Here is a 14,140-nt window from a genome sequence, read left to right as displayed (position 1 = left end):
CATATTCATTGCAGCACTATTCACAATAGCCAAGACATGGAAACAACCCAAATGTCCATCAGCAGATGATTGGATTAGGAAGATGTGGTATATATACACAATGGATACTACTCAGCCATAAAAAAGAACAAAATAATGCCACTTGCAGCAACATTGGTGGAACTGGAGACTCTCATACTGAGTGAAGTAAGTCAGAAAGAGAAAGACAAATACCATATGATGTCACTTATATCTGGAATCTAATATACAGCACAAGTGAACTTTTCCACAGAAAAGAAAATCATGGACTTGGAGAATAGACTTGTAGTTGCCTAGGGGGAGGGAGTAGGGTGGATTGGGAGCTTGGGGTTAACAGATGCAAACTATTGCCTTTGGAATGGATTAGCAATGAGATCCTGCTGTGTAGCACTGGGAACTATGTCTAGTCACCTATGATGGAGCCTGATAATGTGAGAAAAAAAGAATGTATACATGTATGTGTAACTGGGTCACCATGCTGTACAGTAGGAAAAAAATTGTATTGAGGAAATAACAAAAAAATTTTTAAAAATTAAAAACTAAAGTCATCAAAACAGTATAGCACTGGCACAAAAAAACCCAGAAATATAGATCAAAGGAACAGGATAGAAAACTCAGAAGTAAACTCATGAATCTATGGTCAACTCATCTATGACAAAGGAGGCAAGAATATACAATGGAGAAAGGACAGTCCCTTCAATAAGTGGTGCTGGGAAAACTGGACAGCTATATGCAAAAGAATGAAATTAGAACACGCCCTAACACCACATACAAAAATAAACTCAAAGTGAATTAAAGACATTAATACAAGATCAGATACTATAAAAGTCTTAGAGAAAAACATAGGCCAAACACTCTGACATAAACCACAGCTATACCTTCTCAGATCCACCTCCTAGAGTAATGACAATAAAAACAAAAACAAATGGGACCTAATTAAACTTAAAAAGTTTTCACACAGCAAAGGAAACCCTAAACAAAATGAAAACACAACCCACAGAATGGAAGGAAGTATCTGGCCAGCCTTAAAATGCACTGATAAGAAATATAACCTTCAGTTCTTTAAAATAAAGATTGCCAGGTCACTTTATTTCACACCTATCCGAGACTTGGTGTACATTAAAGAGTGATCAATGAAACAATGAATCCTTTTCAACAACTGATTTTTTTTGGGGGGGGGTGCTGGGCCCAAGTCATGCAGAAGTTCCCAGGCCAGGGATTAAGCCCAAGCCACAGCAGTGACAATGCCGAGTCCTTAATCCCCTAAGTCACCAGGGAACTCCCAGTAACTGCTTTTGATTAACTGAAATTCTTTGATTTGAAGGCCTACTATAAAAAAAGATCCACCAGATCATGATACATTTTCAAGTAGCAATGTCTAAAACTGATCTTGGTTTACAAATACTCTAAGTGTCATTTTTAAGACATAAAACATTACTAAGACCAAATATGTTTCTGTTACACTTCTGCATTCCTGCGTTTTCCCAGTCCTGTGATTTTTGCTCTGGTTTCCCCTACAAGACCTTTCCTGTACTCAAGAGAATTTAGCACATGAGCTGTAGGATTATATGTATTTTAAAGCATTGAAAACACCATGCTATCATATTCAGTTAATGAAAGATATCAGGTAAAATAATTCCATGTATTTGTCCAGTCATTTCATCTTATAATAAGATGCAAAGAAAACATTATGAGATATGATTCATTTCAGCATTTGCTCATACAGGTGGCATTTTTTGGTCCACCAAATTGACGATTCTTTCCTTATGTAGCAAATATGCTGTGTGTGTAAAAGTACTGGAAAGAACACAACACAAATGGACTGTGTGTGACCTTCATGCGTCTCCACACTCAGGGCCCTGGCTCGCTCTCCAGCTGTAACCTTCCTCCCCATCGACCTCAGAGTGCAGATTCCTCCACTGTCCAGCTTCTCCCGTACTGCTTTTTTACGCAGAATGTTTTCATAGCAGGTACCTCACTGCATTTCCATTATCTGTCTGCGCATCCACCTCTTATATTCAATGATTCACTGATGGCAGGAACTGCAAGCCACTCATCTCTGTCTACCAGGTCTCAGCTCAGGACCTGGTACACAGTAAGTGCCCATAACATGGTCATTACGTGGGAAAGAAATGGCGCGAGACCAGAAGATGAACGCCTTCAACCTGAGACCTCTAATAGTCTACGCCCTTATTTCTACTACATCTCCAGGGAAGAGTCGTCTCGGGGAGGTCCCATCATTCAATAGGAAATACTAAGATAAATAGTAAGGCAGCAAAAGAGAGAAAAGAAGCAAAAAGATCCTGTCCATTTCACTACTCCCAACTCTGTAGGGTCATGGCAGGGGCTGTTCTGCTTTTAAACAGCCAGCAAACTTGTTAGTGCATAGAATTATTTCTGTATGTTGTAGTTGTCAGGAACTAAACAGGACCAACGCTCTCTCCCTTGTCATGGATGTACGTATGAATGGGGTCTCTCTCTCTCTCTTTTTTTTTTTTAGGGCTGCACCCGCAGCATACGGAAGTTCCCACGCTAGGGGTCAAATTGGAGCTACAGCTACCAGCCTACACCACAGCCACAGCAACATGGGATATGAGCCACGTCTGTGACCTACACCACAGCTCATGGCAACACCAGATCCTTAACCCACTGAGCGAGGCCAGGGATTGAATGGCATCCTCATGGGTACCAGTCAGATTCTTTTCTGCTGCACCACAACAGGGACTCCCAGGATCCCTTTCTTTACTTGGCAGGAATAACCAATGATGGAAAGGAGGCTTAAAATAGAAAATACTAGCTTGGCATTTAAATATACTAATGATCCCTACATGGACGTAAACACACACACACACACACACACCCTTCATCTAAAGGAGAGATTATTCCACAAGGGGCAGCAACACTGTCTTAAAGCCACTGGATATACATACATATGTGTGTGTGTGTGTGTGTGTGTGTGTGTGTGTGTGTGTGTGTGTGTGTGTATATATATATATAAATTAAGTGCTGCACCTATAGCATATGGAAGTTCCCGGGTATCCGAGGCCTGTGCCACAGCCATGGCAACACCAGATCTGAACCACATCTACAACCTGCACCACAGCCCACGGCAACACCGAATCCTTAACCCACTGAGCAAGGTCAGGGTTTGAACCTGCATCCTCATATAGACAGTGCCAGGTTCTTAACCTGCTAAGCCATCATGGAAACTCCCAACTGGATATTTTTAGAACCAGACATTTCTTGGCAAAAGAGAAAAATCCACTTCATCCCCCTCGCCACCCTGCCCCCAATTTCTTTTTCCTTTTTGTGTTTAGGATACAGTAGGTTCCCAAATCTGAGAGAAAAACTGGGTGGACAATGGGGCAGAGGGGATGAGTGGATAGCTGAAGCCCCACATGGGACAAATACTCTATTTACAAGGTAAAAAAATATATATGTATTGAAAAAGATTGTGCAATATAATTGCATCACCACAAAGCAAACAGTACTTATTAAGATGATCTGAAACATCCGTGAACACAACCTCGCCTTGGAAGGAACTCTGTCAGCTCTATCTAAATACATTTGGCAGGAGATCAATCACACAAGAAGAGGCTCCATTTGGCCGGGCACGTTACTGAAAATGAGTGTTCAAACAATAGCGCGGCTAAAATCAATCCAGACACAAACCCACTGGGCTCCCCGGGGTATCTCCTCCTCCTCAAAAACAGGGCGATCACTTGGCCTCTGTTCCTCCCTTTTGACTTGGTGTCTTGCTACCGTGTAATTTGCATTTGGGGTTTCATGGGTTGCTTAGTATGTTGCTTTTTAAATTCTTGGGCAGCGATATAAAAGTTAAGCACACAACCACATAGAAATTTAACTAATAGAGGATTCTGTATTATTTAAATATCTGTTTGATTTAGTTCAGAGAAGAGGGGTCTCTATGCAAAGGTTTTTTGTTTTTTTTTTTAAACATGCCTTTATGCCTTTTTTTAAATCCTAAATTTAAGTTGGCCTAGCCAGAGTCTGAGTGTCTCTGAAGCAAATTTGTGTTTTTCAAGTTACGTATTTTAACTGCAACTACTGTTTTGTCTCTTGCCTTTTTTTCCGGGGGGTGGGGGTGGGCAGGGTGTTACAGGGCATCTTCTGTCTTTGAATTACTTTTTTTTTTTTTTTTGGCCATGACCTCAACATGTGGAAGTTCCCCGGGCTAGGAATTAAACCTGCGCCACAGCAGTGACAATGTTGGACCCTCAACCGCTAGACCACCAGGGAACTCCTATCTCTGACTCACTGCTGATCAGAAGCATTGACAGTGGCTTTAATGATCTCATATCAACAATAAAGAGCACAAAGGCAACTAGAAAGACACTTCCAGATGACTTACTAGGCAGGGCAGGAAAAAGCATTGCACATTTGGGGTTCAGTTGCTGGCTTGGCTCTTGCATTGCAGAATGAGGAATTGACTGGAGTGTTTTGATCGCGTAAGCAAACGGCCTTGACACTTATGTAACCTAAGAAGATATCAAAAGTGACAAAGTCAAAATTACATAACCATTTCCACTTACTTTCCAGGTTTAGCTTCAGATTTACCAGGGTTTCTGATATTTTATCAAAGATACAGGATCCAAATATTGTGTGAAAAACACTTCCTTCCCATAAAATCTACAACTCAGATGAATCTCACTCCCTACCCCTCACCTCCCCCTGAGATAAAAATTTTCATATTTTAATACTTTAAAATTTTTATTTATTTATCAGTCATGTCTGTGGGCATGTGGAAGTTCCTGGGCCAGGGGTCAAACCCGAGTCACAGCATACAGCATTGACAATGCTGGATCCTTAACCCACTGAGCCACCAGGGAACTCCTCTTGATACTTTTTAACATGTAACTTCTTAGTTTTCAAGATTGCTGTGGATTTTAGAACCATAGAGTGACAAAGGCAACCTTTTGAAAAAAGGGAAGCTGTCAAGAGAAACATCCCCCAAGCATTAACTCAACCTGCACACATCTAGTGGGAAATGTTCTTTGGAGGAAAATCATTGGTGCATCATGTGTGGAAACTCCTCTATCGGAAGCATCTTCTCCTTCCATAATAGTATGGTGCATATATACTCAAAAATGTTGAACTCACTGAACGTGTATTCATACCTGACTGCTAGGACTCCGTTTTTTTAGTCTGTTCAACCCACTGCCTTGCTTTCAATGTTCATTTCAGGACCTCTCCTCCGAGGCATACATTTGTGTGTGTGTGTGTGTGAAGCTGTGTTTGTAGGCTCCCCACATAGGAACGCCGCCTCCTCTTTCAATTGTTTTTATTTACAGGGACTTGTCCTTAAAACAGAATCTGAGCAACAATGAAGTCAGTCCTGCTAGAATGATAAGGTTGAAGTTGGTTTACTTTCTAGAGGAACTGATCAAACCTCTGGGATTCTCTAAAGTTAAGCGTTTGCTTCTGAAGGACTCATTCTCTTGGGTTCTCCTTCTCCTGTGCCTCGGACACACCATGGTCCGTGGGTCATGTGAAGGGATTGCCAAGTCGGGCCAGGGAGAATCCCACAATGCACTTGTCCAACATCATCCCCTTGGGAGCTTTTATTTCCTGTAAATGGATCACCATCTCTCTTCTTCCTAAGGAACTGTGCTCTCTCTGGAATACCGGGAACTTAGGATAAACGATCTCAAAGAACATTTGATACAGGAATAACTGCCTGAGCTTGCAGATGATATGAAAAACACCATAAAGATATGTCTACAGTATGGTTTCTATTCCTTTTAAAAAAAATGATACATGTGGCATGTGTCTGAGTATGTCAAACATGTTTTTCTATATGCATAAGAATAGAATGATATAAATCAAAGTGTTAACATTGGCTATTCCCGATTAAGGATTACAGGAGATTATTTTTCTTCTTTATAGTATATTGCCTTTATTTATTTATTTATTTATTTATTTATTTATTTAGCATTTCAGCGCTGCACCCATGGCATATGGAAGTTCCTAGGCTAGGGGTCAAATCAGAACTACAGCTGTCAACCTATAGCACAGCCACAGCAATGCAGGATCTAAGCCACGTTTACAACCTACACCACAGCTCATGGCAACGCCAGATCCTTAACCACTGAGTGAGGCCAGGGATTGAATCTGCATCCTCATGGATACTAGTTGGGTTTGTTACCGCTGAGCCACAGCAGGAATGCCCTATGTTGCTTTTAAAATGTTCATTAAGAAAAGTATATTCTCTTCTAATTAATTGTTTCTTTAAAAGAAGCATTTCCTCATATTTTGTTAACTAGCACGGGAAGCTGAAGAAGAGGCCACAGAGATAGAATTTCTTCATTTTCTCTGTTTCTGCTTTGTCTCTGTTTCTAAGATGCACTATGTTACTTTGTGGGATGGACACCTCAAGAAGACCCTCTGGGAGTTCCCGTCGTGGCGCAGTGGTTAGCGAATCCGACTAGGAACCATGAAGTTGCGGGTTCGATCCCTGCCCTTGCTCAGTGGGTTAACGATCCGGCGTTGCCGTGAGCTGTGGTGTAGATTGCAGACGCAGCTCGGATCCAGCGTTGCTGTGGCTCTGGCGTAGGCCGGTGGCTACAGCTCCAATTAGACCCCTAGCCTGGGAACCTCCATATACCGCAGGAACGGCCCAAGAAATAGCAAAAAAAAAAAAAAAAAAAAAAAAGAAGACCCTCTGTCACCAGGTGCTCCGAGAATGAGGAAATGAGTGAATAATGATCATGCTTTGATTTCATGGACTTAGTGATCAGCCTTCATTCTTCTCCAGGAAGCAAGCATGACAAAGAATGACTTCCAGATAAATATCTGATATTTGGGGATCTAAATAAAACGCCTCCCTTCTACGCACTGGGAGGATGGCTTTTGTTGTTCCTTCCTTACAAGGGTTATTTATCAGATTGAATCCATTTCCCTGCAGAGAAAGATGGCATGACACAGTCTCCTGGTGGCAGATCGCTATCACATGAGCTCTGTCCTGCCTCTCCCTCTCTTCGTCCCAGTGGGAGGTTTACAGCAACGCAAACGTCAGGGCAGAAAAACAAAACTGTAAGCTGAAAAATCAATACATCAAGATAGCCTTGTATTTATAAATAAATAGATAGACATGTTGTTTTTTTTTCTCCTTTACGTTTCAGATGCATAACTTTTGAGTTCTAGTTGTGGTTGACTTGAGTTTTGTAAGGGTTAGTTCCTTCCTACATAAGAAAATCCCCAGAGAGAACAAATAATATTTGCTTTTTTACAGTGACGGTTCTCCTAAAGATAGTTCTTTTGTTGCTTCTTTAAACCGTATAGTAGAAAGAGGCCTGGGGTGAAGGAACCTGTTTGAAGAGGAGACTTGAAAAACAGAATTCGGAAATCTACCTCCACCGCAGGTGACGGAACAATCGGAATACACGGTGCTCCAGGCATGGATGTGTCTTTTGGAGGCTGGCTGAGTTCCATTCATGACCTTGGGAAGTGCATACTTCCAAGCTATCCCAGGATTTTTGCCTTGCATCAGAATCTGGACAGTGTAAGACACAAAAATCAGAGATCAAGATACAGGTCAGTATCTTGATGTGCACAGGCATTCCAGAAATCTCACCGAAGCTTTTAAAGACATTTGTATGACCTTGTGACCTCAAAGTTGGTTCACATCATTGTTCCCAAATATGTTTTATGTTGATTTATAGTTTTCCCGTGATGCTTTGAAATGTGGTCCTCTCATCATCAAAACTGTGATTTAGGTAGATAGAGGGAAATAACACACTTGCTATAAGCCCACTCCCCTCAATTCTAGGTATACCCAATCAATAAAGCAAGAATACATATTTTTTACATTATGTTGAAGGAAAGGTTATGCTATGAGGTCTCAACCTTCACATTGAACTTGAATGCCTACCATGGTATTAACACACAGTGCTGCCCCACAGATACTGCTCAAAACTGAATCTACGTGCACATATATATGGATTCTTATGATTTATCCTGGCCCACAACTTACAAACCCTCTCCTGGATGCCAGGGGATGCTGGTCACAAGGAAAATACTCATAAAACCTTAGAGTTGCCCACCATCCACTTTAAAATCCAGGCAGATTTCCAATAGGAATTTCCAAAGAGAATTTGCCCAAAGAATATGTGTCTGTTAACCATGTACCAGGATGAGCAGAGAGGACAAAAGAAGCATGACCACAAGGAGGGGTTGGTAATATACATACTAAAATGGATTTGACCGCAAAAGGGCAAAAGAGGGGGGATAAATCTGATCCTACCACATCTGACTACTAACATAAGAGCGATCATGTGCTGGCACTTCCCAGGTGTCAAGACATTCTGCTGGCCTTCTGCTACGAATTACCTCAAATGGTCCTCTGACAACTCCATAATGTAGCTATTTTTTCATTTAAAAAAAAAGTGAGGAGAAAGAACTTTTGCAGGATCACATAGATGACTGGTGGATGGGTTTAAAAGAAAACTTAAGACCTCCAACAATATGTGCCTAAAGACTGCAAGACATCACCTTATTTTTTTTTTTTGTTTTGTTTTGAACTGAATGCAGTTGATTTACAATGTTGTGTCAGCTTCAGGTGTACAGCAAAGTGATTCATTTGTGTGTGTATATATATATTTTTTTCAGATTCTTTTCCATTATAGGTTATTACAAAATATTGACTATAGTTTCCCACGCTATACAGTATGTCTTTGTTGTTCATCTATTTTATATGCAATAGTGTGTATATGTTAAGCTGAAACTCCCAGTTTATCTCTCCCCCCACTTTCCCCTTCGGGAACCACAAGTTTGTTTCTGCATCTAGATATCACCTTGTTTTTGATGTGGGTGAGCACATTATTTGCCTCCCTCCCTTCCTGAGTCTCTCTTTACTTAACCACTCTTTTTTTTTTTTTTTCTGTCAAGCTCAAAGCATGAATATAAATAGCTGGTTTTCTCCGCCCCATGAGTTTTGTGGAAAATTTGTTACCACCAGAACTGGGCATTCATGCCCAAGAAGCAGCATGGGTTTTCCAGTTAAAAATAGGAACCCCTGGCTCTATCTATGTCTGGTGGGATCCCAGTTAAAGTTGGGTGGGTGGCAGCTGTTCAAGGACCTCCATTATCCCAGACCACTCGTGAGGATACTACAGAATGGTTTCTGCTTCTGTGCTATTAGCTTAAATGTCTCCACAAGTATTAAGGCTTACTCTGAAGATTCCATGGTCTAGTCTTCATGTGTCAGCCAAAAAAACAAAGCTTGGTGTCTCCCAGAAACAGCCCAAACAGAGACAGTTAATAGAGGGGGCTTTGTCCCCCTCACCCCCATCCAAAACAAAAACCAAACAAGACACAACAGGTAGTGCCATTAAAATCGACAAATGCCAAATTCTCATTAATCACCAATGGAAACCTCAAAATCAAGGTCCTAGGAGTCTTTTAGCTCTGAGGATGGTTTTGGTTTTTGCTTTTCTTACTTTTCGCAGCTCAGTCATGCACACTGTTCTTGGAAACATTTGTTCAATGATGTTACAACATTTCCTATATTTTGCATAAATACTATGCTTCCTTATTTGAGACTTTTGCAGTGTTTCTGTTAATGTCTTCATGTGATATGATATAAACACAGAAACTTTCGGGTTTTATTAACCATCAATCTAGACATTTGAAAGCAGTTTTACATTCAGAAGATAATTCTGACACTCACTGATACTTCAACTCAGTTTTACCTTCAGCTAAATAGTATCTCAAATGTAACACCCATGATTGCTACGTTCTTTGTGAAATAGCAATGCAGAGATACTATAGGGGAGAAAATACTGTAGTACACCACACGTGCATGATGGCTGCAATACAGGTGAAATGTTAAGCTGAAACTCCCAGTTTATCTCTCCCCCCTCACAATTACAGTGAGCTAAGGCTCATGCGGCAAGATCACATCACAATACAGTGGAGTGGTATCACACATGCACATGACATAGACAAATTCAAGTGCAAGTGCTCTAGAGAGATCCACTCACTTATCTTCACTTCCTAGGACCACTCCATTCCAACCTGCATTCAAACTAGATCCTGGTTCCTACTGTCATGGGGGAAAGGAATTTCCAATGGAAATGCAAAGAAAATAGAACATTAATTCTTGCCTTTTGAGTGTGAAGGACTTATGTTCTGGTGATTAAAGAGTGGTTGAACACCTTTTCAATGAGCATTTAAAATTCATTCTCCTTTCACCTTTTAGACTCTACAACCTTGGTCATGCACGGCATGTGATTTCACTGTAAAATATTTTAAAACATTGCTGGGACTAGCAGGATGCGTTTAAGAAAGAGAGAAACAAAAAAGACTGTGAAGATCAAAGGGTCATCACTATTAAGCAAATGAAACCAAGACGTCAAGTTTGCCCCAGGCCTCCAGCAGAGCTATCTATAAAATATTATCAGTGCTTCCATCAAGAAGAGGATTATACGGTCTTTATCAAACCTGTTTCTGCATCTTGCATCTGGACCCACCCACTCCTCCTCTCCCTCTGTTACCCAGGATGTCCTGCCCTGGCTCCTGGCTCTGTCCAGGTTGTCCACCATTGCTCTAGATCCACCTTCCCTCAACTAAGGATGTGACATCACTGCTATAGCTGTCCCCTCTCTCTTAAGCTTTACCGAAACTTCCCATCAGCACATGAACATGCTATTGTATCTCTCATCTCAAGAAAAAAAAAAAAAAAAAAGATCTTTCGATATCCCTCCAGCTCAGGTCCCATTACACTGCATCCCTTTATAGCAAATCTCTCTCCAAGAGTTGCCTTCACCCATGGTCCCCTCCTTCACCCATGGTCCTTTTCTCTCAGGTCTCCCTCCCCACCGAATCACTGGAAGTGCTCTTTCAAAGGCACCTTGTCATTTCCAACAGTCAACCACCTCGTCTTATTCAATCACCAGCACTGGACATAGCTGACCACTCCCTCCTTTTTTCACCACTAGAAAGCCCGTCCTTTCAGTTATTTTCACGCCTCACTGATCTTATTTCTGCCCTCCTTGGCTAACTCCTCATTTCCTAATGAGTCAATGTCCAAGTGACCTCCAGCCACTGCCCTCTTCTGTATTTAATCACCCTTCTAGGTGATCTCATCCAGTCCTGTGGTTTTATGTGTAACCTGTATGTGTGGCCACTTCCAAATTGATAACTCTACAGCACTGCTTTCTAATAGAACTTTCTGCAAGGATGATAATGGCTATGATCATGGCAGCCACAAGCCACATGCAGCCCCTGAGTATGCTCGTGTGAGTGAAGAATAAAACTTTACATTTAATTTAATCTAAATCTACTCTACAGCACAGGGAACTGTATCCTATCTCTTGGGATAGAACAGGATGGAAGATAGGATGAGAAAAACAATGTGTGTATGCATGGGTCTCTGTGCTGTACAGTAGAAACTAGCACATTGTAAATCAACTATACTTTAATAAACGCACTTAATCTAAATCTAAAAGAACCCCACGTGAACAGTGGCTACCATATTGGACAGCATAGCCATAGACGAAACCTATCTGACTGCCACTTCACAGAGTTAATAGCCTATTGAGCATCTCTCCTTGAAAGTTTGAAAGGGACATCAATGCCCAACACTGAGCTCATGCTTTTCCTTCCCATCCCCTGAAAGGCTGTTCTTCCCAGTCTAATAAAATGGAAACCCAATCCTTCTAATTGTTTAGGTCAACATAAAAAGTTGGATCTCTCTTCTTTTCCTCACACCCCACACCTAGTAAAGCAGGAAACGGTGTTATATTTCCTTTCAATGTGACTCAAATCTGACCATGTCCCACCTTGTCTATTGCGACCGCTGCTTCCCCGGTCATGGCCCTCTAGAGGAGGAGATGAGCCGAGCCCACAAACAGAAATACTACAGGGTCAAAACAAAACGCCATATGATCTGCAAAGGGAAATCGAATGCTGCCGTGAACTTGGGGGAGGAGGATCACATGACCATCTAAGGAAGCTCTGTAGCTGTAACTCGGTTATTTAAGTATTTTGGCGATGATTTCCACCAGAAAGCCACAAAAGAGTAAAAGACAACTTTTCCTTGAGGATTCTATTCCCCCAGAGGGACCAACTTTTTTTTTGGCCAAAGCTACAATAATGCGGAAGCTTACAGGCCAGGGATCAAATCTGTACCCAAGCAGCAACCTGAGCCACTGCAGTGACAGGGCCAGATCCTTAACCCACTGAGCCACATGGGAACTCCCAAGACCAACTTTTATATTGAGTTTTCAACCCTCCTTTCCCTTACAGGTGAAATAAAAATATGTAAAGATCCTTTGAAAAGTAAAACACTTCAGCTAAAAAGTTAGAATGGCAGCAGACTATTTTGTAGCAAGAAGGCAACCAATCCATTTTGTATTATCAGGGTAATAAGCTTACTTACGCAGGCAAATCAAGAAGAGAAATAACTCCCACAATTTACAGTAAATGTTCACAAGATTATGCAATTTAAATTTCTAACTCGTAACACACACAGGAGCTGGTTACTGTTGCATCACTACTGTAGTTCTGCAGCCAATGGCGCACAGGACATATTGCTTATATTTTTTGTTGGACATATACACATTAATACAGTCATTGAATGCGTAACTGAATAAGACTCTTAATTTAAAAAAAATCAAATGACTCAAGGCCTAACTATAGCGTCTGTGTATGTATAAGTTCACATGAGAGTTGTATGTGTAATCATGGAGCCTAAAATCACAGAGCTGGTTTATCTGTATAAACCAGTAGAAAGCTGCCTTTAGAATTTAACATCAGTTCATAAAGAACTCTTCAAGAAAGTAATTATTTACACGAATAGATGCCAAGATCAAATATATATATAAAAGATGAGAATCTGTCAATGACATTATTTGCTTCTCAATGATAATCAAGGCATTCTCTGCCCTGTTCTTTATCCTGTATGAGGAATGAAGTAACTAAGCCTGGAACACACAGCCGTCATCTTATCTTTTTCTGTCTGATGCCTGTGAGAGCCAGTCCTTTGGAAACAGACTGTCTGGCTAATAGAATCTCTGTGAGCCCTTCTTTCACCCTGTTCTAAAAAAAAGATCAGACTTCATTAAAAAAAAAAAATTCAATCCTACCGTTTGGGATGGCTACCTAATTTGTGGGGCCCAGAGCAAAATGGCGATGCAAGGGCCCAGCTCCTTTAAAAAATGATTAAGGATTTCAAGTTGTTACCAACGGAGCACTAAACCAAACATAGGGCCCTTCTGAGCCCAAGGTCCCCTGTGACTCTGTGGGTTGCACATCCATGAAGCTGGCTCTGCCCTACCTGAAGGCTGAGGTTTTCTCACCTGCATCAGTTTTGAGACAATTAAAAACATTCCTAATTTGAAATGGCCCTGTGGGCTAGTAATGACTTTGCCCACTTTTCTCAGATAGAGACAATAGCCACTAATTTGGGAGGCCTGTCTCTATATAAGTACCTCAGTGGGACCACGACCATCATCTTGATCCCAGACAGTGTCCTACTTGAAGCGTGGAAGCAGGAGGACCTTGGGACAGCATGTGATAACCACAGAGCTAAGATTCTACCTACCTCTGTGGATGCCGAGGAATGAACACATCTGAAACAACATCATTTGAAAATGGTAATTCCCATCACTCATGTCTGTTTTAAAACTCTTGTGGAGTTCTCGCTGTGGCTCAGCAGTAATGAACCCAACTAGTATCTATGAGGACATGGGTTCAATCCTTGGCTTCACTGAGTGGGTTAAGGATCTGGCGTTGCTGTGAGCTGTGGTGTAAGGCTGGCAGCTACAGCTCCATTTTGACCCCTAGCCTAGGAACTTCCATATGCTGTGGGTGTAGCCATTAAAAAAAAAAATAAAAGGACCAAAAACCCCACTTCTAGTGACCCTGTCAAGTGCAGTCAATAGCTTTCTTTAGCACTCGTGGAGAACACAAAAGCTCTCTGGGTTACAGGAATGTCACATCCTTCCTCTGCCCCCATCAGAGGACAACATCAAAACAACACCCAGTGCTGAAGGTCGGACTGTATAGCCAAGCTGGGAAACGCACAAATTTGGAAAGCCCGCCGGCGATGCAGTCTACTTAACTGGACTCAGTCCAGAGAATTTCCCCGCCAACTGGCATT

General features: G+C 41.5%; 1 protein-coding gene across 19 annotated transcripts in view; it reads right to left on the bottom strand.

The window, feature by feature from the left end:
* Window positions 1–14,140, bottom strand: part of ADAMTS18 (ADAM metallopeptidase with thrombospondin type 1 motif 18) — a 476,216-nt gene that overhangs the window by 25,210 nt on the left and 436,866 nt on the right. For all 19 annotated transcript variants that reach the window (XM_084959538.1, XM_084959530.1, XM_084959544.1 and 16 more), the window contains 2 exons: window positions 7,390–7,531; window positions 4,391–4,517 (listed from right to left, as the gene is read on the bottom strand). In XM_084959538.1, the coding sequence (XP_084815664.1) occupies window positions 4,391–4,517; window positions 7,390–7,531 (269 nt within the window). The remainder of the gene's footprint in view (window positions 1–4,390; window positions 4,518–7,389; window positions 7,532–14,140) is intronic.

Source organism: Sus scrofa, chromosome 6 (genome assembly GCF_054392235.1).
Source record: "Sus scrofa isolate SSC_HxYL_T2T_F1_AM1 chromosome 6, Sscrofa_HxYL_maternal_Yorkshire_Landrace_v2.0, whole genome shotgun sequence".
NCBI lineage: Eukaryota > Metazoa > Chordata > Mammalia > Artiodactyla > Suidae > Sus > Sus scrofa.
Note: the sequence above shows the minus strand (reverse complement) of the source record. Positions and strands in the feature narration are given on the sequence as shown.